Source organism: Spinacia oleracea, chromosome 2 (genome assembly GCF_020520425.1).
Source record: "Spinacia oleracea cultivar Varoflay chromosome 2, BTI_SOV_V1, whole genome shotgun sequence".
In the NCBI taxonomy this organism is placed as follows: Eukaryota; Viridiplantae; Streptophyta; class Magnoliopsida; order Caryophyllales; family Amaranthaceae; genus Spinacia; species Spinacia oleracea.
In genome coordinates this window covers 111,939,911-111,965,508 of record NC_079488.1, presented here as the reverse complement: position 1 = coordinate 111,965,508, position 25,598 = coordinate 111,939,911, and the positions used below count along the sequence as shown (strand labels likewise).

Genomic DNA, 25,598 nt, shown 5'->3' with positions numbered 1-25,598 from the left:
GTTAAATGGGCCCCAATTTGGTCTTCCTCAATCCTCTCAGGCAAAGGTTTGATGCCACGTGACTTTCCACGAGACATTATGCTTTTTTTAATTATTTTTTTAGTTTTAGGAAAAGGGACATTTTAACGTGTACATTATTATCATCAATGTTCCACTAATAATCACCATCATTAACCATTAGATTCACCTAATCACGCTATGTGTCTTGTACTCTTATCTTGTACTGTAAATTTTGAAGCCTTTTCCTTTTCCTTTTTCCTTTTAGTGTAGTGTAATCTTTGACATTTTTTTAAAAAACTAAAATTAATTTATAGATGAAATGTCATATAATTTCTATAAAAGATCAGAATCTATCAAATACATAAAACTCTTTTACAGTAAAACTACAATCATTACACATCGTTGTTTGATATAACCTTCAACGAGGTAGTCTCTTGATTTATTGTAGTTTTGAAATTGAATTAAATTAGATTCAATCTTTGACAATAATTCATAGTATAGCTATGCTCTTTTGAAATGAATGAATTTGAACCGAATTGAATTGAATCGGATTTATTGGTATTACATTAAACTAGACTAGATTAAATTTGGTAGACATGTATTGAATTGAATGTGCCTGATCTCAACTTATTTATAGGGTTAAACTGAACTAAACTGCATGATCATATCACGTCTGAATTAAGCTGAGCTTATTCATAGCTAAATTGTACACATTTGACATGAATTGAGGCGAACTAAAATATTTACAGTGTTAAGTTGAACCAAATATATTAGACCTAAACAAAATTGAAATGAAATTATGAAGAAAAAAAGTTCAAAAGAACACGACTCTAATCTATTTTTATCGTATTAGAAAGTCTAGGTTACGGCTACTTGGACTTGCTTGAACATTTGGTAGATACGGAGTAGTCATTAAGATATACACTCTTTTATTACACCAAATTTTATTACGAGTATTTTCTTCTCTTTGATTAATAGTTAGATTACAGTCTTGAGAGAAGACAAACTAATTTTTTCAAATACTATTCTTCTGATAAAAATAGTTAATTTACTTGTTTGATTAATTATAAAATAGATAAAATAGAATATTGGATTATCTGATATTCCAATTGACCACGACATTCCTCGTAGGAATAATAAAGAGGAGTATAGCTTCTGTAAAACTACCAACAAAAGGTGGTAACATTATTCAAATAAAAAGTGGTGTAATTTCGTGCATGCAATTTACATAACTACAGTCAAAATTGGGTTGGACTTGAGAATGAAAATGCTAAGAGTAATTAACCATCATTTTAGATTAGTCAACATAAGTAATTGATATTTGCTAAGCATGGGCTCATCATTAATCACTTTTTATAAACAGTAGTGATGGCTAAGAAATCTTCTATCCCAAAATCCACGTACCAGTTAATTAATTATGTTAGGACTTCGTTATAAATAAACTACTGTAATTATTAAGGATGCATATCTTCTGATTCTCACCCTTTAGTAAAGATTGTTCCCACATGCAACCTCAAAGTAAGATACAAACCTTACTCGCTAGACCTAGTACTCCCTCCATTCCTTTTTTATCTTCCTGTTTCTATAAATGTCGTTTATATTTGATCTTCCTGTTTCTATTTTTGGACATGACTTTTTACCATAAATTTCTCCACCATCCCTTATTTAATTTATTCACATTTCCCCATTCACCCACCCAACCCCACTTTTATGATTTTTTATTACTTTAATAAAAATATCTTCTCTTTCCTTCATTTCTTTATTACTTTTATTTATTTATTTATTATTTTCTCTTACACCCAATCATTACTCTTACACCCAATCATTACAAGATTCCATTTTCTTATTTTTCACCCTAAATACCAAATAGGAAGATCATTTAGGAATGGAGGGAGTACTACTTAGTAAAATGCTATATAATTAAATTAAGTATTCCGTATGAATTTGGTGGATTTGAATAGGCATGGTCAAGATTTAAAGTCAATATCATGATTTGAATTTATAGAGTTGTACAATGAAAAAGAATCATTGATGTACAAGGAGCCTTCTAGCTAGGCCTAATCTTAGTCTAACTCAGTAGTATTTTAGTAGGATTCTTAAACAACAATGTATTTTATTTTTATTAAGAGTAATTAGGTGTTTGTATTTTACGTAAATTAAAATTTTATATTGTCAACAGAAAGGGTCTTATTGTCTTAGGTTGTGATTGACATTAATAGCTAGAGTTTAAGTTTTGTGATAAAATTTACGAGAGTAGGTGAGAACACTAGTGGAAAAAATACCTGTTGAGGGGGGCATTTTGGGTTTATTGAGGCGAACAAGGCCCGCTGCGATAGACGTAGCTTCAACAGCTCAGTGATCTGTTGAGGCGGGCCCGCTGCGCACATTTATTGAATGGTTTAAGAAGGAAGTTGGAAAGAAACAAGACCATGATGTTTCTGATACGATCAAGTGGTTATCTCGAGGTCCTCGACTATGTGTTCGATCTTTTGAAGGATATGATATCAATGGGTTCACATTCTACACTAGAAGGCAAGATGAAAAGAGTGTAGTGCAAAATAGTGGAGTAAAGGTTGTTGCATCATCTAGGGTCTATGCAAGCGCTAAGGATAAAAGGCCGGTTGATTCAACACAATCATATTATGGTGTTATCGAAGAAATATGGGAGCTTGATTATACCTATTTTGTGATCCCTGTTTTTCGGTGTCAGTGGGCTAACAACCAAAATGGTGTGAAGCGAGATGAAATTTTCCCGGGTTTAACCTTGGTGAATTTTGATCGACTAAGTGACAGTGACGAGCCATTCATTCTAGCATCACTAGCTAAGCAAGTTTTTTATGTGGTTGACAATATTGATCCTAGATGGCGTGTTGTTGCCCAAGGAAAAAGACATATTTTGGGTATTGATGATGTTGTAGATGAAGATGAGTATGATGAGTATGATGACACACCTCCGTTACCAATGGTTGTTCAACCATTGCCAGAAGAGGAGGATGCAAATAATACTAATCATATGCGTACAGATCATACGGAAGGAATATGGGTTACGAATCGTAATTGAAACATACATGTGTAAGTTCGGGCTTCACTTCTGATGCATTGTTGAAGTTTTTGACTTTGTTCTTTCTATTCATATCTGAAAGCCTGTGCGCCTTGGAATTTTTGTTATCTTGACTACTTAAATTTGAATAGTGAAGGATACTTGTGGATATTAATTCATATTTTTTTTCTAAAAATTCAACCCCAATCAATTGCCACTTGTATTGTGAAGAGGAATTGCAGTGATAGTCTCCTACTTTATCCCTCCTATTTAAGTTACTGAGAGTCTGATACTTCTAATAACTTGACTAACTTTATCTGGTTTTTTCACACAGGTGTAAACTTGGTGAATGTCGTATCCTCTTATGTGAGCCAGGTTCCAAGCACAGGTTGCAGAAATTGCAGTTGAATTTTCCTAGGTTAGTTTTCAGTACATTTTGTCTAATAATATCAATTACCTGTTCTTGTTTGCATGGCTTTGTGATTGGTAACTTAGTTTCTGATGTTTGCTTTCTGGTGGTTGATGATGGATAAGTACATAAAAACCGTTTTGAAGATGACTTTGTTTACAATTTGATACTTTGCTTACAGTATGGTGTAATTTACATGTTTGAAGGTGTAATTTACATGCATGAAGTACTGTTTTAGCTTCTCAGTGCACTGATCAGTTCTGTTCTGTGCACTGATCTGCACTGCCCAGATCAGAACTGTGCAGATCAGTGGACAAAACTGATCAGAACTGTGCAGTTATGTGCACTGATCTGCACAGCTCAGATCAGAACTGTGCAGATCAGTGCACAGAACTGGTCAGTTCTGATCAGTTCTGTGCACTGATCTGCACAGCTCAGATCAGAACTGTGCAGATCAGTGCACAAAACTGGTCAGTTCTGATCAGTTCTGTGCATTGATCTGCACAGCTCAGATCAGAACTGTGCAGATCAGTGCACAGAACTGGTCAGTTCTGATCAGTTCTGTGCATTGATCTGCACAGTTCTGATCTGAGCTGTGCAGATCAGTGCGTAGAACTGGTGAGTTAAAAAAAACTAAGATTTGATTTTAAGTCCAAACCTTGGTCTGATGGCTGATTCTTCTATTGCAAAATGAGGAATATATGGATATAAGGAAGACAGGGTTGAATAGCTTGGTCTGAAGTTCCTCGAGAACTGGCACCAAGAAGCATAAAACAGAACATCTACACAGTCCTGATTGAGGTTGTACACCAAATGCAGCGCTTTTTGCAATGATGCTTCATCTCCCTTGAAAATTAGAAGTAAGCAAATGCTATTAGATTTAGTTGAAAAGTAACAGAAAGGAAAAAGCTCCACATAAAATAACATAGCTATAGAATCTCCTAATTTGGTTATTAAAGTCCTTTCTTAAGTTAAATATCAAACCACAGTTTGTTTCCATGCAACAGGATGGATAACTGAATGAGCCCCTATGCATGCAACTATGCAAGAGTTAAGCTACAAGCACCTGGCACTACTCATACTCAGCCATAGTCAAAAGCCTTGTAAGTAGAACTAGTTAATATGAGACTGGTCCTCGGCAAAGGAAGAGGCACGGAGGTTTGCTGCGGACTGTGCATACATTTTCAAATTTTGACAGGTGCTCGACGACCTGGCTTGATTAAATTTTTAACCAAGAAACAAAAAAAGACTAAAAAAATCTCTAGGGGGGCAGACTAGTTTTTTTCACACCGTTAACATAATACTTGCAATAAAGAAGTGTTTACAATCTGCGTTATTATCAGATACTGTAGCAGGCTATATCAGGTACACCAGCTGGTTGCATCAGGTACACCAGCTGGTTGAGCTGCTGCGAGCCCAAACCACAGACCGATAAATCCAACCTTGACCGAAAATGCCATAACAACTAGTACAGGCAATGCAACCAAGTAGAAGGTGACAAAGTTTATTGTTGCACCTATTTTAGTCCTTGTTGAACCTGTCAAAGCCCCACAGGCAGCTGTCTATGGACAGTTTCCGATCTCACAAAACCCCAGAATAGGAACTCAACAATAGCAAGAGCAATATTGTAGCATAATAAAAATGGAACTAAAAGAACTTGAAAATCAAAGCAGCAGCAACAACAGTCTCCACTGTCATACATCAGAATATTGTAGATAAGCGTGTACAAAAAACATCACAATATACTATAGTGAATACATCAAGCTATGGTAATTTTAGAGCCTATAAAGCTACAATCCAATATCAACGATTAGTTTACATCATTAATAAACTATCAATATTACAATGAACACATGAGTATATTTTATGCAGACATATTTTCAACAGATTCATATCGATTCGCTCCACTTAAAAGTTCAAACACTTCATTTCATCTGCATACTTTGGATCGAGCTACTCACATAGCTTACATAAACCATCACCATAAAAGAGACCTTCATCATTTAGACACAAAACCCATATCACTAACTTCTATTTTGTAACTGAACTAGAAAAATTTAACCTAACATCTATTTTGTAACTGAACTAGAAAAACCACAAATATCAAACCCTAATTTGTAAATTCATCCAATATTGAAACATTAGCCTAAATTCTCTGCATAATCAACTCATTATGCTCAACTAATTGAAGAGAAACTGAATTTTAAGACCAAGCAAAACAAGAATCAATTATAACCTAACCTTGATATATTGCGGCACTGTGTGAAACAGAGTCAACCGAGATAGGGAAGACGACGGTCGGCGGCGACCGTTATGGAAGAGAAGGCGAGGAAGGTGATGGTGGTGGTGGTGGTGGTGGAGCCGCGCGGTGAGGAGCGGCGACTGTTCTTGCTTTGTTCGAATAAATTGCCCAGTGCGTGTTTGGCGGTGAGAGAGGTGTGTTTTAATTGATTTAAATTTTGTGAATATCTATTGAAGCGAACAACAAGAAGCCCGCCTTTTTTGAATACTACCTATTGAGGCGGGCAAACTAAAGCCCCCTTCAACAGGATCTGTAGAAGCGAACCTAACAAAAGCCCGCCCCAACCACATGCTTAAACTTTTGACCCGCGTTGACTAAGGGGTTATTGAGGCTCACTTATATATGCCCCCCTCAACAAGGGGGCTACAACAGGGGTTTTTTCCACTAGTGGAAACTTATTCGTCCATACTAGCATTTCTAGCTGGTTAAATATTTGGCACGTTTGATCAAAATGTTTAGTTTAACTCCATTCGATTTTAAATTAACACCTAGCCAGATTTTATAAAATCCGCTTGACCGAGCTGAATCATACAAAATCACAAAAGTCCAAGTAGAAAAACAAGAGTGGCCTTGAAAATGCGAACATCATTGAGAAATTGGAACCTTGAAGAGGTCCACTAAGGCACTAACAATAATAATAACATCAATTAGAATTCAATTGAAAATTGAAAACGACGTCTTTCTTAAGATTTGTCATGATTTTGCTTCTTTGTCGTTGAGAAGTTGTGATCAAGTGGGGAGTTACCTTAGACTCCGTTCTATTGGACTTATTTTAACCAACTTATATTATCTGAATTTATCTGAACTTATTTTATCTGAAATAAACTTAATTAATTTATCTGAAATAAACTTATTTGTGTGTGAAATTGTCTGGAAAAAAACTTATTTTTACTGAACTTATGAACTTATCTGAACTTATTTGAATTTAACTGAACTTCTCTTAACTTCTCTAAACTTGTTTTATCTGAAATAAGTCAAAATAAGTAGAACAGAACATGACCTTAGTTAATTTTATGGCTTTGGCAATGTACAAATATATTTGGTCTCATCCCACAAGAAAGCCATTTTCATTAAATATAGCAAACTACTCCTACTACACAAATTTTTTCATAACAATAACTAGTTAACAACTACTACGTACTACGTAACTGCCAAGATAATGAGGCATTAGTGTGTGATCAATTTTATTCGTAACAATTTTATTAATTATTCGCAAAGTTTATTATGGGTAGATTATGACTTGCAAACTACTCTTTACCATTTCTACAACATGACTATGCAATAACTTACTTCACCTTCTTTTTTTCTTTCTAATTTGTACCGGTGCTTAACTACTAGTAACTAAAATGCACACGCATGCAGATTATTTCATGAACCCGAAAGCACATGCAGAGAATAATGGTTTCTTCAATTGATGGCGTGCATGACATGTAAACGTATATGAAACTGGTATGTTTCCTTCAACAAAAGGCGTTTGTTATTATAGTAAGAAGATATGACTAAAATTGAAAATAAATGGGACATCCTCGTTCACTACAAAATTATGCATCAATTAGAGATGGATTTTGAGACGGATACAATAAAAATCTAAAACTTGTGACGGATTACTAAATTTCGACTTTTAATTAAAATTGAGATGGAATTGTATATGGAGTTTCAAAAATTCAGTCTCAAATTTGTAATGGATTCTCAATAATGGATTCTCTATAGAAACGCACTATTTCTGTCTCAAATCCGTCTCTAAGTATCATTTTGAGACGGATTTGGACCTTTTAAAGACGAAATTCATCGTCTCTATAAAATAATTAGTTTCTAGTGATTTAAATAATAAAAAATTAAATCCATATAATTTTTTTTTTTAATTAACAATCAAAACTTATTGTAGTAATACTCCTAGAGGAGTAGAGTCCTAGTCATTAATTACCAATTTGACTGCGATTAATTAATTTTCTTTTTATCTAAGTACTTTTTTAATTTATTTGATATTTCTCCAATTCTCCTAGCTAGATATGTAAAATTGTAAACCATGTGGATTGGATCGGTTTTTGCTTGGTTGCAGCCTGAGCTCGTAGCCTCGTAGGTGGAGTAGCCATTGATATTATACTGCGATCCGTACAGCAAGAGCTACATGCATTGGAGAAAAGGCAGAAAACTCCAAATAATGCAAGTTTTCATATAATATGTGCACATTTTATATGGAGTATGCAAATTAATTAAGTTATAATGTTACCAGCAGTTACGGATCTTGAACTGTTTCACAGGGAATTAATAGAATAATTAAGCAATATAGTATAAAATTTATACAATTATGTTCAAAATTGAAGGGGGAAAAACTAAAAATACACTATGAAATTTTTCATGGAGGACCACGCTCTCCCATACCAGAATGAAAAACCGCCAGTCCGCCACTGGTCACTATTAGATGTCCAATTACAATTTTTGGGTTAAAGTTTAAAATTTTGACCATAAGTTATAAACGAGTAATAGCTAGTCACGTCAAAAATTAAAGGGGAAGAGGGATCAGAGTAAGCTTGCCTTTTGTATTACATATTTGCAAACATATTACTCCGTAATATTTGTCATGAACTTTTCTTATCCGTTCTTAACGTACTAAATTTATTTCTTTTAAAATTAAAATAACTATAAAATAGAGTGTGATCTATTCACCTGATTTTTACTTATTTTTCATAAATTTATATATCTTATCCGAATTTAGTTATAAACTGTAGTGGGTTAACTTTTATTTTTTCCATGCAAACTTATTTTGCTGAAATAAGTGAAACAAGGTTAACAATAACTTTAAGTTTTGTGCCATGCATCAAAATCGTGAGGCTTTTCTTTTTTATAGAAAAAGGTACAAAAGAACTCGAAAGTTTGAAACTGTTTTTTAAGCAAGTAGACAAAGAAGACAGATATTGATTGCAAACTGAAATATTATGTCACGAGAACTCTTACCAAGTTAGTAATTGCTTGCTAGCAGCTTCAAGTTTTAGAGGATAATGAAACTTACCCTTTTTCTTATATACTCCGTACGCAATTAACTTAATATAATACTCCATATTCTGTTATTCCGTTCTACGAACTAGAGGTGGAAAACATGCCAGCCCATTCGGGCCGGGTCAGATTTGATTGAGAAAACTTTAGGATTGGATAATGGGTTGGGTTTGGTCTGGTCACTCAAAGTTCCCCTAGTGAAACTTGAACTCTCAATCTTTTGGTTTAAAGGTGAGTTACTTTCCACTAGGCTAAGTCTTTTATACTTTTTTTTTAACGCAACAAGACGATTATATTAATTAGAAATTAAGGGTTTGTTACAAAAGCCACCTCTCGCAGAGGTAAAACATACGTTAACCAACCTAACAAACCCCCCAAAGATACTACCAAAATATTACATATTCCCCGAATGATTAAGACAGAAAACCATAACCATCTGTATGAGCTAGCCCCATTACAACATTCTACTAATTTATACAACTGAGAAGATAGTGTTCTGATAATTTCCCTTTAGCCCGCAAAAACTTGTTCAAAAGGGACTTGTTTCCAGCAGATCCTTGAACCATCCTCCTTGTCCTATTATATCCATACTTATAGACAAAACCAACAAAATATTCTGACGCCATATTCCAATACAACCACATCTGCGTCTTCCCAAAAACTACTCCTCACTTGTTCTTAATTGTTGGCTACCTCACCATCTTCTAGCTCAACAATTTCTATGGGATTAGAAACTGTTGAGCCACCAACAACAAAAGGTTCGAACATTTTACCCTTTCCTTTATCCTGTGCGAGCTGTTGTTTCCCACGTGCAATATCTGCTGCTTGCTTGATATCTGTAACAATTGAACCAAACACAATTTGTGCTGCTGAAGAAGTTGTTGGAACTGCAGGGGTTACTTGGGTTGCACCAGTGGTTCCTATCCCAGCTTTTCCTCTTACAAACTCTGCGTAATCCAGATTAGTCAATTCAAATTCTTTAAAATAATGCTCCTTTGCACAAGCTGGTATAATGTAGTGTAGTTTGTGACCAACAACCATCACCAAAGAATGTGCTGCAAGATCATGAGCTACTTTGTTGCAGAAACGAGGAATGTGATTGAAAGTAATGATCCAGTTCTGACTTAACATATTAGCCACTTCCTTCAGGACAGGGCTGAGTTCATGATAACTATTCTCATCCATTTTCTCCAACATTAACTTGAGTTGGACAGCATCTGTTTCCACCTCCAATTTGTCCATGCTAAGATCCTTTGCAATGATTAAACCTTCTCTGAGCGCATACAGTTCTGCAGCTAGAGGAGAGCTCACGTTGAATTTACATGAGAAGCCTACGAACCATGAGCCATTAGGCCTTCTGAAAACTCCCCCTCCTCCTGCTTCAGTCATGGATTTCCATGCTCCGTCCACGTTGAGCTTCAAGAAATCTGGTTTTGGTGGGAGCCATTTGAAAGCAAAATTTCCAGCTACCTGATTCTGTTTCACATCCTTACCCTGCAGAATGAAATTAGTACTTTTCCAGTCCACAAAAAAGGAATTATACAATGAAAAGCAATGCTTCATTTGGAGATTGAAAATAGCGTTATTTCTAGAAATCCAGATATGCCAAATGGCAACAGAAAAAAGGACTTTCCATCTCATAGAACATGAAAGATTAAACTTGATCCATTGTTTCCATTGAAGATTGTAAAACGAACTGAGATTAAAATTCTCAGTATTCCAAATCCTCTGAAATATGAAAGACCATAGAATGCTTGATTGAGCACAGTCTCTGAATAAATGGATATGAGATTCTTGATCTGAGAGACATCTTGAACAAATAGAGCTAATCTGATGAATAACTCGATTTAAACCTTGGGCTACAGGAAGAATCTCATGAGCACAATTCCAAATCAACATTCTGTATTTGTAGGGAACTTTTATCTTCCAAATAGACCTCCAGAAAGATTGACCATTATCCACTGAGCGTAAAGAGCCATTAAGTTGAATATAGTACGCAGATTTAATGGTGAAAGCTCCATTTTTAGAATATTGCCATCTAATAAAGTCCTCCTCTTTATCATTTGTACTTAAAGGATAAGCAAGAATAAGATTTTTGATTTGATTAGGGATTAAATGAATAATATCCTCCAAATACCATTTTCCTCCTCTAATAATTCTATTACGTACCAATGGGCTTTAGAATCTGGAATTTTAACGTCTTTAAGAGTATACAAAGGACCGTCCCCAATCCAGTGATGAAACCATAAGGAGGTTGACTTCCCATTTCCTATATTAATAATTAAACCTTTTTTCAGAATCGGTCGGCCTTTAAGAATGTCCCTCCATAATGGTGATTGATTACTATTTGGGATACAATCCAAAAAATTGGATTTTTTAATATATTTTTCTTTAAAAACTTGAACCCAAAGTTTGTCTGGACGAGTCAAGATAGACCAACCTAATTTTGCCATAAAAGAAAGGTTCCATTCCTTTAACCTACGTATTCCCAATCCTCCATTATCAATGGAATTAGTAACCTTTTCCCAAGAGATCCTAGTCATGTACCTATTTCTTTCAGTTTTATTCCAAAGAAACTTGCGACTACATTTTTCTATTTTGTTTACTATAGAAATAGGCAAAATATTAGTCTGCATAACATAAACCGGAAAGGAATTTAACACAGATTTAACCAAGGTACATCTACCTGCCATATTTAAAAGCTTAGCCTGCCATCCTTTAACCTTGTTAGTAGATTTATCAAGAAGCTGAAGGTAATTACTAATCTTTAGTTTATTTGGTCTAATGTCAATACCTAAGTATTTCCCAAAACAAGTTGAAATTCTGAGACCATAGGGATTAGCTATCTCTTGTCTAATTGAATGATGCATCGTATTAGGGAAGATGATGGTAGATTTTTGCATACTAATCCTTAGACCTGACCTGTGTCCAAAGTCCTCTAGAGTTTTCATAATATTACACAAATTCCTAGCAGAGGCTGTGCTAAATAAAAAAACATCATCCGCATAAAAAACATGCGAAAGTTTAATATTTTTTGAAATAGAAATCGGGTTCCACAAACCTAAATGAACTTGCTCTTCTATCATAGTAGAAAGCCTATCTAAGCATAACACAAAGATGTAAGAGGATAAAGGATCCCCTTGTCTAATCCCCCTAGTTGGATAGAATTTGTCACAAATTTCTCCGTTCCAGAGAATAGAAATAGACGAAGACGTAATACAAGACATAATAAGAGATATAGTTTTGTGAGGGAAGTTGAAATGTAATAACGTGTCTCTTATAAAATCCCATTCTAGACTATCATATGCCTTAGAAATATCCAATTTCAACGCCATTATTTTATTTCTCTTTTTTGCTTTATGAAAAACATGTGCCATTTCTTTAACAAGGATAACGTTGTCCTCTATTCCCCTACCTTGAATGAAGCTAGATTGTAACGGACTAACAATCCGATGAAGCACTTGTTTTAATCTTGAGGAGATAATTTTAGTTATTAGCTTGTAAATAGTGTTGCATAACCCAATGGGTCTAAATTCTGTAATGCTTGAAGGCCCTTGAATTTTAGGAATTAAGGCAATGTAAGAATAATTAATTTCAGCCGGGATTTTCCCATTTTCAAAGCAGGAAACACAAAAAGTGGAAAGTGAAATGTTCATATCACTCCAAAATCTTTGAAAGAAAATCGGTTGAATTTCATATGGACCCGGGGATTTAGTAGGGTCCATATTAAAAAGATTTAAACGGACCTCATCCAATGTAACCCTAGCCAAAAACATAGATTTTTCAGAGTCATCTAATCCTATATTACCAATAGTACTACTGTTTAACAGACTCGAAAAGTGAGTAGTAGTAAATAAATTGACGAAGTAAGTTGTTGCTAAATTCCTTAGAGATTTTTTATCTGTAATCCAATCCCCTAAATTATTTTGTAAGGTGAGAATCTTTCCTTGCGCTTTCTTAATTTTTGCTAATGTATGGAAGTATTTAGTGTTATAATCACCAAATTTTCTCCAATTAATTCCAGCTTTTTGAGCCCAAATAATTCTTTCTTTTTTATAAATATCATTAAGATCTTCAAGAAGTCTAGCCTCCAGATTTACCAAAAATTGAGAGTAATGTTTACTTAGCGAAATTTGAATTTCATTTATTCTAGCTAAAATGTTTCTCTTTTGATTTCTTAAATTACCAAAAATATTATAGTTCCAGGAATGCACAGTACGAAGAAATTTATCCCTTCCTTGGATAAAATCCTCTGTAGGAGGTTTCCAATTATTAACAAAATAAGAAAGAAAATTGGGATGATTTAACCAAACTTCTTTACATCTAAAAGGATAATTTCCAGAATGATTAGGGTTTGTTAAACTTATTAAAATAGGGGCATGATCAGAATAAGTACGAGGTAAATGGTGAACTTTAGTAAAAGGAAAGGAGTTTAGCCATACCGAATTCACCAAGGCACGATCGAGTCTTTCCTGAATTAGAGCAGCTCCTTGACGTGCGTTTGTCCAAGTGTAAGGGCATCCATTGTACCCAATATCCACTAGACCTGCGTCATCCATGAAGTTTACTAGACCGGTGCATTGAGCTGGTTTAAAGGCTCTCCCTCCCTTCTTTTCGGATTGAGCAGTGATTTCATTTAAATCGCCAAGAACCAACCACGGAGTGGTAGGTGGTGGGAGATCACCTTGCATGCCTCGCCAATATTTGTGCCTTGCCCCTGAAGAACTAGGAGCATGCAACCCAGAGACCAACGCCTCCTTACCCAGATTTTTGAAATGGAAAAGCGAGTGAAAGTGATTATTTTCAGAATCAAAATCAATCAAGTCCACTGTTTTTTTCCAAAAAAGCCAAATACCACCTCGCTTCTCTACTGGTCTTACTATTCTACAATCATCATAATTGAGCAACCTCATTACCTCCCTACCTCTTGATCCATCCGATTTTGTTTCCAGAAAAATGAAAATATCAGGATGATGAGAGCCAATTACTTCCTTTGCATGAGATAAGAACAAATCTCTGCATGCTCCTCGAACGTTCCACATGCAAACCTTCATATTTAAATCTGGACGTTGAAGAGAAAAGTTCTTACGAAACGGGTTAATCGGGTCCAATGGATGGTGAACCCAATGACCCTCCCAATCCTTCCAAAATTGGGGTTTCCCTGTTAGAGGAATGTCCTCCACCTGAATTGGAGTGAGATAGGTGAAGATCTGTCTCTGACCCAAATTTGGATTCCAATATTTCGCTTGAATTTGAACACCCACCACTTCCTCCTTGGTGAGATACATTGCTGTAAGGCGATCGGGGTGGCCCATGTCTTGACCTTGAGTTTCGAACCGCAAGGGAACTATGGGAACCCCTCTTGGCAATGGAGGTAGAGGTTGACGATTCAAAACTGGCGCTCGGGTCGGAGCCCCGAATACCCAGTTGCGCTTGCCTGCACTCAGCCTCGGGCCCACCGCTATGGGTGACTTCGGGTTTCTCTCCCGATTGGAAGCCCTGTTTATACTTGTATACCATATTAATAGTTCATGTTGTTAAATTTCAGAGAATATAAAACGGGTCCGCGCCGCCCAATAAAGAGGGAGAGTTCGGTCCGATTATAAGTTCACGGAGATTCCATACTAAATCAATTGACAATCGTGAGAGTAACTTCTCAAGTTATAAGTTGATATTTTCTCCCTTTCTTTCTCCAGTACGAGACAACTAACATATGCGGAGTAGCTAACATTAATTTTTGTCACTCATCTAAGCCTCCAACTTTTTTACGATAAACACTATTATTCTATATATTAATTGAACTAGTTTATCTTATGTACTTACATGAGAATATTTATATTTTAATTTAAGGTTGCTTTTAAAAAAATATACTCCGTACTTAAATGTTTTTCCATTATACATGTTAAAAATATTTGTTATTACTCCATATATGTGAAGAATGACCATTAAATAGAATCAAGGTGTGTTAAAGTAAAATAAAATTGATAAAACTTATCGAGTCTAACACAATACCATATATGAGAAGAGATTAACCGCATATAAGTCTCACTACAAGAATTTGTATCTTTAACGACAACCTAATAACGACAGGTCAAAAAAGTATAATATTGAAGACTCCTCAATGTCCTCATTAGTTTTGCGACGGGGCTAACAACCGTCCGTCATCACTGGTAAAATTTCTTGTAGTGTCTGGCGGGATTCCATTCTAAAACCAAATACTTCCTCAGTCCCTTAATACTCGACCCAGTTTGACCGGCACAGATAGTGGGTATTATTTTAATGTAGTTAGTGGGAAATGTGTAAAGGGGTAGAGTATGGGTTGAATTTTTTATTATTTTTTGTATGGAGTAGGGGGTAGGTGGGTTAATAAGGGAGGAGTGGGAAATAATATAATATTGTTAAGTATTTCCATATTTAGAAACATGTCAAGTATTAAGGGACGGCTCGATAAGGAAAACGGATCAAGTATTATGGGACGGAGGGAGTAGGTGATAGGTGGAGTAGCCCACCAATCTTATATGTTAGTCAATCTCTATCTATTTATTCCATATGGGACAGCTAATCCCAACTCACATGTGAGTTAATCTTCTCAACATAAATAGATAAAATACGTACCATAATCGACATACATTGTATTCCTTATGTTAGAATTTAAAGATTGTGCATGGGGTACGAGTGTGGAGGGCTGTACCCTGGTGCTAAGGATAAAGGAATACTCCGTAGTAAAGGAAAATAGTTCTTGAGATCTACAAAGTGGTAAATGCAATCTATATTAATTCTTAATGAATTTAATGTTTATTTCAACTCCATGTTATTCAATTCAATTCAATCTCACTTCATTTCATTCCATTCCACATCTATATCGTCTGCTAAATTTTGTTCACAACTATTGGCACTTGGCAGACTGTTGTAAAATAACATTTGTCATAAATTCAACCCATTTGTTTAGTACTCTTCTACTACTTTTTACACTTACAAAACTAATCCGTACTTGTGAGTACATTACTCATTTACTTGCACCCCACATTTTTTTTTATGTTAATTATAATATTGAAGACTCCTCAGTCCTCAATGTCCTCATTAGATTGTTGCACCAAAAGATCCAAGCATATCTACGCGTGGAAACCAACACAAGTTAGTAGGGTTGGTCGAGTCCTATCAACTGCAAAATAGTTGAGAGTGGCTTAAGCATAGACCTACACAACCAGCTGGTTAAAGCTCCGTTCTACTAGACTTATTTTGAATGAACTTATATTATATGAATATCTGAACTTATTTTATCTGAAAAAAAAGCTTATTTTGTCTGAAATTAATAAACTTATTTGTGTGTGAAAATGTCTGAAAAAAACTTATTTTTGCTGAACTTATTTTGTCTTAAATAAGTCAAAATAAGTTGAACAAAACATAGCCTAACCCGTGAAACTGTTGTAGGTATTGGTTCAATAGGTCATTTCTTCTTATCTAATACGAAGTATATATTTTTTTATTAAGTACAGAATAAGCCACGGAAGTAGGGCCAAACAAAAAAAAACCATATTCCAAACAATATTAGGCTAAATTATGACCTATGAAGTTTTTGTTGATCTTGATAAATAACTTGATTATGTCATGAACAATATAGAATATCTTTTATTGCACTTGAGTCCTTGACAAAAGAATATCCAATAGGAGTGTAGTATGTCCTAGCCAAATTATTTTTCTTAACACAACTTGCATTAATTAATTTTGTGTGTTCATTTGTCAAAATGTGACTTTAATTATGTTAGGTTGAATAATTAATTACTCCGTACATGATTACCATGTACTCCGTATAACCAACGATAATAATTTCAATTTAGAACATGAGAATCATAGAATTGCGAACAAACTAAATGAGATTTGAGAATCTCCAAGGTAGCTAATTAGGTGAATACAGCAATACAATTGGTGCAAATGTATAAATGATTGGAGGGTTTTAGTTAGCAGCCTCTAATGATGGACTGATATGGAGCATAACAAACGAATAATTGAACTAGTGACAACTCTGCCCAAAATATGTGTAGTCATATTGGCCATTAATAACAAAGACTTTTAACAACGTTGACTTTAAGTTTACGTGGTACCCTTTGTTTGTTGAGATGACAATTATCCAAATCACGCATCGGAATAATATGCAAGAGTTGCCTTAAATATAAGTATCAACCTAATGCAATTAGTATGATCATTATGGGAAGATGCCTAGAAACATATCCATGCGGATTAGTCCTAAAGCAGACAATATCAAACCATTGTTGGGAGTAAATGGGGTGGCATGCGGTCTAATGAGTTGGATATTTGGGGGCCAACAACTGGTATCAGAGCTCAAGGTTCAGAAGCTAGACCCTTAGGTAGCGGGCCGCATTTGCGATGTGTGCAAGAAGCATCCCTCGACGTGCCTTTGTGATTCAAGATTTGTGCGGTGCCTTGTGTCGAAAGTATACTTGTGTTTGGTGTCTTGTGTCAGTTGTGTGTGCCCGGCTAAAGCCTGAAGAGTGGCTAAGCTCTCGAGGTGCACTCGCGATTGAAGATACGTGTGGTGGTCTTGTATGGGACATGACCTAATTCATTTATTTATACTTTGTATAAACTTATTTTGTCTAATACAAATAACAAATATAGCCCTTAGAAGTTAAGCTCCGTTCTATTGGACTTATTTTGACCGAATTATATTATCTAAACTTAACTGAACTTATTTTATCTGAAAAAAAAACTTATTTGTCTTGAATAAACTTATTTGTGTGTGAAAATGTATTAAAAAACTTATTTTTGTTGAACTTATCCGAACTTAACTGAATTTATCTAAACTTATTTTATCTGAAATAAGTCAAAATAAGTCGAACTGAATAGAACCTTACTTGTTTATGCACAAAGTAGAAAAATACCGGACAAAATGTACTCAAATCAACTTTCCTAATTCAACAATAAAACTATTTACCAAACACAATTTCCATATTTTTCGACAACACGAAAAGCCCAATAAAAAAACAATCCATCACCAACACAATCCCAAAAACACAAAGTATTTAACTCCTACACATCTAAGTGATCTAACCCATCCATCTACTTACAAATAGATTAATTAGTTACAAAATAGAAAACTAGATCAAACTTAAAAGTTCAAAATTCCTAGTATTAGGGGTAGTAGTTAAAGTAGAGTATACTTCGTGAAACAAAATGACAAAAACAGGGCTTACTTATATTACGCACCCCTAATTAAACTCCTAATCCTAATTAACAAACAAACAAACCTTTATTTATATTTTTCTCTTTTCAAAATTCCCTTAACTCCCCCCACCTCTTCTCCCTCCCTCCCACGTTACCCAGAATCTCCAATTTTCTCTCTCTTCAAACTCTCTTCACCTCCTCTCTCTACAAACTCTTCACTTTCTCTCTCTAAAATACATAATAACTCTGTGTTATTTATTCTTCAGAAACCGTCAACCCCGAAAATCGGCATTTTACATAAACACAGCTCTCAAAAACAAATTGCGTCGAAAACAGAGATTTTTATTTATTTTTTGACGATCAACCGACAATTTCCGATCAATTCATTAAAATAACACAACAAGATTACATTAATTTCTCCGAAATCTTCAGTGGTTGATCATTGGATGGGTTTGGTTGGGAAATTTTCCCAATAATTTTTTTCTACAGAGAGAAAATGACGCAGAAACGAAAGGTGATGACGGTGGCAGTTATGCGGAAGTTATTAAGTTGTGCTATTTGTACAATAGGATTATTGGCACTCTTCTCTGTTCATGTCCCCAGAGTTCCCAAGCTTCCTGATCCCTACAAACTCCCCACGGTTTGTTTTTCTTTTTTTGTTTTAATTTTGTTTAAATTTTCTCTTTTTTTTTTGTTTTATTTAATGATCACAATCAATATCATGTGCAATTTATTTCTAATAATGGGTATTAATGATTTTTTTTGATATTTCCTGAAGATTGAGTAATTTACCATGATTGAGTAATTTCTTTCCTTTTTGTAAATTTCTGACATTAATTTTTTTACTGGGTGTGTTACAAATTCCACTTACAATGATGGTTTACTGGTAAAAGTGCGATTTTTTTTACTGGGTGTGTTACAAATTCCACTTACAATGATGATTTCAGTGTTGTTTTCTTAATTATGATTTATGATTTTACCAATTTAAGTGTTTGATTTTAGTAATTTAAGTGGATTTTCAGTGGTGTTGTTCAAGTGGGATGAACTAATGAATTAATTAATTAGTGTTTATTTTTTTGTTTCCTTATTTGCAGCCACATGAAACTAATTTTCCAAAACTAGAGGCTGAACAGGAGCTTGTGTTTGAAAATGCACCTCCAAATATAGCTAAACCTCCACTCTCTTCAAAGAAGGTTTGTGATTCCTCACCCCTTGTCTTTACTTAATAGTTCTGTTGATAGTGTAATTTGAACTAGTCACGAAGCATTCATGATCACGTGACAACTAAATGATTGGATTGCATATGGTTTGGCTTGAATTTTATAATCAGCGTTTGGCTACCTGATTTTCACTTATTTTTTCCGAACATACCTTATCTGAACTTATTAGAACTTATCAAAACTGATTTTAGTTATAAATTGTACTTTGTCAACCGTTCTTTTCCTGAATTTATCTTATCTGAACTTAACTGAACTTAAATTAGTGGAAATAAGGTGAACAGGGTGCATTCCTTAAAGTTCTAAACCATCTGTTTCGATGCAAAGAATTTTTTCTTGCTTGGTTTTTCATTTTTTCACTCATTTAGAATTGACAGTTGATTGGTGCCAGTGGGTTATTGGACTATGACAAACTATGGAAGAAGCCTCCTAATCGCGATTTTTTGCCCTGTGTTGAGCCTACAAAGTTGTATACACGTAAGAAAACCGTTCTTTGTTGGGTTTCCTTGATTTGCAGTAATTGTAACATGGAATTCTTGAACACTCATATGCTGTTTTGTTTCACACTTTTCAGCTCCTTCAGAGTCAAATCGTTACCTGCTTGTTCATACTAATGGCGGTCTTAATCAAATGCGGGCTGGGGTTTGTTCTCTATCTCTTAACTAGCTTATTCATATTTCATTCAATTCTTCAGATGTTCTGTTTTTGTTGGACAATTTGATCAACTAGCAATATGTTTAGTACGTGTTGAAATTTACAGTTCATCTGCTATATGTCTTCTTCTGTTGAACAGCTGTTCGTTTTAACACGTAGTAATCAGTCATCAATTCTATTATAACAATGGTGGAACAAATACTACAATCTTTTTTGCACGCGTCATGTTTAGTTAGGTTGTAAATGAGTTTTGAAAGACAAGCTTCAGCTTCAAATCTACTAGTACATATTTCAGGCACAAAATTTTACAGGTTGAACTTTCACAAGTATATTTTATTCAGGATATACTCTATGATCCTATTGGAACTATGTCTCACAATATATCAAATTATGTCTGGAATTATGGTATTTTTTTGAAAATAAATCTGAACTGTGTAGTCGTTTTGTTAACAATTACCATATTATACTGTAATATTGCTTATAATTTGGGATTTGTATTGGTAAACATCTCTGCTCTGAGATTTTACCATATCTTCTGTGGAAATGTTACACCTTATTGTCACTAATTATGTAGATAGGTAAAATTGTTATTTTTTAAAAAAAAATTCGGTTGAGAAAATGAAAGATTGAGATCCCATCACTTTCTGTTTTGAATCCAGATTTGTGATATGGTGGCTGTGGCCCGGATCATTAATGCGACTCTTGTGATCCCAGAACTTGACAAGAGGTCTTTTTGGCAAGATTCAAGGTACACATTGTCTTTTATTCTTTTCTTTTCAGTTGATATGACATCAAGTGATCTTATTATTCTAATCTCTTGGAAAATTGGTTGCAGCAATTTTGCAGATGTTTTTGATCAAGATCATTTCATTAAAGCTTTGGCTAATGATATAAAAGTAGTTCGGAACCTACCTAAAGAACTTTTGACTGCTCCCCGAGCAGTAAAACATTTTCGTAGTTGGTCTGGGCTAGACTACTACCAGAATGACATAGCAAGCATGTGGAACAACTTTCAGGTACACTTTTAGTTTTTGTTCTGTTTAACCTTGTCTAGTGGGTTACAAATAGGGATGGCAATTCGGGTCAATGGGTCAGGTTCGGGTTTGGTTTCTGGTCGAGTTCGGGTTGTGTAAAAAAATATTAGAAATATTGTAAAACTTAAAATTAGTACAAAATATGATAAATGGGTCAAATCGGGTCGGATTGGGGTTTCTCTCGGTAACTTCAGGTCAGGTTCGAGTCGGGTTATCGGATCGGGAAAGGGATTGCCCTAGTTACAAAGCTTGAAAAACTGTGTCTACATGTTCAATTTTAACCACCTAACTTTTCGTGGCAGGTGATCCGAGCTGCCAAATCAGATTCTCGCTTAGCAAATAATAATCTCCCCCCTGACATTCAGAAGTTACGTTGCCGTGCCTGTTATGAAGCCCTCCGTTTTTCTCCAAGGATTGAAGCAATGGGAAAAGTAAACTTCACTAAATAAATTAACGAGTGTTTCGCTTATATAATCGTTGAAATGCTGTATTGAAGTTTAAATTTTGCTTTCTTTGTACAGTTGCTGGTGGAGAGGATGAGGAATTATGGCCGTTATATAGCTTTGCACTTACGATATGAAAAAGACATGCTCGCATTTAGTGGATGCTCCCATGGATTATCTCGTGAGGAAACTGATGAGCTGACAATGATTAGGTAAAGCAAAGTTTCTGCTACAACTAAGAGAATCATTTTGTAGTGCTAAGGCTCCGTTCTATTCGACTTATTTTGTCTGAACTTATATTCTCTGAACTTAACTCAACTTATTTGAACTAAAAGTTCAGATAATATAAGTTCAGGAAAATAAGGGTTACCTAAGTACAAGTTGTAACTAAATTAAATTCTGATAAGTTAAGTTCAGTTAAGTACAAATAAGTTCATGAAAATCATGTGAATAGAACGCGCCTTAGACGATGTTTTAGCCTATTTTCTTGAAGTGATGAAAAATCTGCATGCTCATATAAACTTGCAGGCAAAATACAACACATTGGAAAGTGAAGGATATTAACGCGACAGAACAAAGAAGTAAAGGGTTTTGTCCCTTGACACCAAAAGAGGTTGGCCTATTTCTATCCGGGCTTGGATTTCCATCGGATACTCCCATATACGTTGCTGCTGGAGAGATATATGGTGGTGAATCCCGTATAGCTGAGTTACGGTCTCGTTATCCAATTTTGATGAACAAGGTATTATTCCCTATGTTCTTCTCTTAAATTTTACTTGATCTTCCAACGTTGAGGGTTTATGCTGATGTTATTGGTAATTTCTCGGTGACTCTTCAATGCCGATATCTTTTTTTAGACTTGTAGCACGTTATTGACCTTGACATGATTACTTGGTCATTTTCAGGAGAAATTAGCATCTATAGAAGAACTTGAGCCTTTTATGAATCATGCATCTCAAATGGCTGCACTTGATTATATTGTTTCTGTTGAAAGTGATGTGTTCATTCCTACATACTCGGGAAACATGGCAAGGGCTGTTGAAGGTCATCGCCGGTACTTGGGTCATAGGAAAACAATTCTTCCTGACAGGTTAATTTCTTTGAGTCATGCTCCCGGAAATCGGAATCCCTGAAATAACTTGTTGTTCATTCACAGTAAAATAACATACGGTTCATGGAAAAAAAACGTTTATCCTGAAATTCATTTTTATGTTAATTTTCTTCACAGGAAAGCACTTGTTCGCTGGTTCGACAAAGTTGAGCAAGGATCACTAAAAGAAGGGAAGAACTTGTCATATCGAATAATTGAAATTCACAGAAGAAGGTAATTGTAAAGATTATGCTCCATCTTTAGCTATTTTTCGTCTTGTCATTCATTCATAAATTTTCCTCTGAAAGGCGGTTTCTTCATTATGCTCCATCTTTACCTAATTTTCACTTACTTTTTCTGAACTTACTAGAACTTGTCAAAACTTAGTTTAGTTATAATTTTACTTGGGTAGGTCTTATTTTTCCTGAACGTATATTATTTGAACTTATTTTTCCTGAAATATGTGGATATAAGGTGAAAATAACAGAGCCATATACATAGCATAATCTGTACATGAACTAATGAATACATACATTCATCATTCATGTGTTCGTGTCATCTGCAATTCTGCAACTACTGATGGTTATTTCCAACAGGCAAGGGTCACCAAGAAAGAGAAAAGGTCCAATATCAGGAACAAAGGGCATGGACAGATTTCGGTCCGAAGAAGCATTTTATGAAAATCCTTTGCCAGAATGTTTATGTCAGGGTCAAGGAACATCCTTGCATATGAATACTTCTTCTTCTTCCATCCAATAGAGAAACCTGTAGAAATGATCTCAGAGTTTACAGACACAGAAAAAACTAAGGATATTCTGCATTTTTCACACCATTTTACTCACTACCAGCTGCAAATTCTGACAACGCCTTCTGCAGTTCGAAATGCAGTACTCAAAAGAAGCCTGGTATAAATATGCTAGGCAGAATTTGAAGGAGAAATTGTTAGGCACCTCCAGTTTTATTAGGGAGGTAAAATGTGTACATTTAGGAAACTGAGTTTTTGTTTTAAATTTTTTGAGGGATTAGGGATAATATCTTTTGCTGCATTTGCAGTTTTTTTTATAGGTGGTAAGAAATGCAGTAAATTACATGTATAGTCTTATTTGTTACAGAGTAATTATTATTCTTATTTACATCTGATGAAATAAAAGGTTATTTTGCTTACTCTTGTATAGTACTCCCTCCATTCCCTTTTGTTCTTCCCCTAAAGAATGTTGGGTGTGGTTTAAGAAAACTGAATCTTGGTTTGTATTGGAATATGAGTAATGATTGGGTGTAAGAATAATGATTGGGTGTAAGAAATTGAATAAAGTAAAGAGAGAGAAAGTATTTAATTAATAGGGAGAAAAGTAGATATTTTATTAAAGTAATGAAAGAAATCAGCAAAAAATTTCAGTCACATGGGGTATGGGACCCATCAGCTGTTACATGGACCAATCAGATTTAATCATACAATGACTCACGTTTTTTTTGGCTGAAAATTAAGCCCAAACAATTGATTTCAGTTTTCCCTCCAAATTTTCCCCCCAAATAAAAAAACAGGGGATTTTTAATTTCCCTCCAAATTTTTGAGGGGTTGACATAGTGAATTCCCTTTATAAATAGGGTCACTTTCCCCCCACAAAACACCAAAATCTGACTTTTACCAAGTTCAATAAATACAAGCAAAACACCAAAATTTCTAAACTCAATTCAGCATTAAATAGCAAAATAACAGGGGACTTAATGGCTTCAGATCAAGAGGATGACGATTTCCTCGGATTTTCTGATGATGAAGGCGATGGCATTAACTCCGATTCTGACTCAGAGGTAGGTGATGATGCTGCTGACTTGGTACAAGCTTCTCAAAATACTGCTGCTGATTTTGGGGACATTGGGTTTAATGAAGATGTACCAAACAGCACTGAATATGTACAGCAAGTACCAGAAGTAGAAGGGGAAGGGCAGCAGCAAACTACCAACTTTCAAGAGGTACCATTTCTTTTTGATTTGAACTTTCCACCACCATCAGAAAATGCATCACCAATTCATCATCAAACAGCAACACCCAGAACAGATCATCATAAGCCTAGAACTCCTAGAATAAATAATGAATTGAGGCTTGAAATTTTGGTGTACCTGCTGAATAGAAAAATTCCAGATTCAGAAACTCTTTTGTTTGGGACAATAAGGGATGCATCCATAGAATTTGATTACAACAGAAAAACCATAGGGTCAATATGGGACAAAGCAAAGAAGCAGAAGGCAGCAATGAATTCATATGTGGTGGAAAGTAAGTATCACAAGTGTGGCAGGAAAAAGGTTCAAGTCACATATGACTCTATTGCACAAATAGCCATGGGGGACAGAACATGCATTGTAGATCTTGCAAGAATGCTCAATTTGGGACCAACAACAGTATGGAGGCTCATCAAGAGGAAAATTATTAAGCCACACTCAAGTCCCTTGCATCCAGGCATTTCAGATGCATGCAAAATGGCAAGGATGAGGTGGGTACTCAGACTAATAATGGATTACACTATACCACAAGAACCAACATATTACAGCATGTATGACTTCATTCATATTGATGAGAAGTGGTTTTATTTGACTCAAAAAAACCAGAGAGTTTATCTTGCAAAAAATGAACCCTATCCACATAGAAGTGCAAGTTCAAGAACCAAGATACCAAAATACATGTTCATGGCAGCAGTAGCCAGACCAAGGTGGGGTGAAAATGGGAATTGTGAATTTGATGGTAAAATAGGCATATTTCCATTCACAAATGCAGTTGCAGCCAAGAGGACATCAAAAAACAGAGTAAAGGGGACCATTGAAACAAAGCCAGTGAAGTCTGTGAATCAAATTGAAACAAGGGCAATGATGATCAACATGCTAATTCCAGCAATCAAGGCAAAGTGGCCACCACATGAAGGGGAAAAGGTCATCTATATCATTCAAGATAATGCAAAGGCACATATATTGCAAAATGATCCTGAATGGCAACTACACTACAAACAAGATGGGTTCACTTTTGTGTTGACTCAACAGCCAGCAAACAGTCCAGATTGCAACATCTTGGACTTGGGATTTTTCAGGTCAATACAATCACTTATGCACAAGAAAATGCCTAAAACTGTGGAGGACTTAAGTGGAGCAGTGTATGATTCTTTTAATGAGTTGCATCCTAAGACATTGTCTAATGTGTGGATGACATTACAGTTTGTTTCTAATGAGATTCTAAAACACAAAG

At 35.1% G+C, this 25,598-nt stretch overlaps 1 protein-coding gene across 1 annotated transcript; it reads left to right on the top strand.

Annotated features, from left to right (window-relative positions):
• Positions 1-18,038: 18,038 nt before the first annotated feature.
• On the top strand, positions 18,039-23,530 carry LOC110804397 (O-fucosyltransferase 7). Its single transcript, XM_022010019.2, has 12 exons — positions 18,039-18,568; positions 19,023-19,121; positions 19,523-19,622; positions 19,720-19,787; positions 20,459-20,547; positions 20,635-20,815; positions 21,136-21,264; positions 21,355-21,488; positions 21,805-22,018; positions 22,182-22,366; positions 22,505-22,600; positions 22,963-23,530. The coding sequence occupies exons 1-12, from the start codon at positions 18,425-18,427 to the stop codon at positions 23,123-23,125; spliced, it is 1,602 nt and encodes a 533-aa protein (XP_021865711.1). The 5' UTR covers positions 18,039-18,424; the 3' UTR covers positions 23,126-23,530.
• The last annotated feature ends 2,068 nt before the right edge of the window (positions 23,531-25,598 follow it).

Coding starts and splice junctions, on each gene's coding strand:
- LOC110804397 (XM_022010019.2), top strand. CDS start 18,425: ATGACGCAGAAACGAAAGGTGATGACGGTGGCAGTTATGCGGAAGTTA. Junction 22,367..22,504: donor AAAACAATTCTTCCTGACAG/GTTAATTTCTTT, acceptor TTTTCTTCACAG/GAAAGCACTTGTTCGCTGGT. Junction 22,601..22,962: donor ATTGAAATTCACAGAAGAAG/GTAATTGTAAAG, acceptor TATTTCCAACAG/GCAAGGGTCACCAAGAAAGA.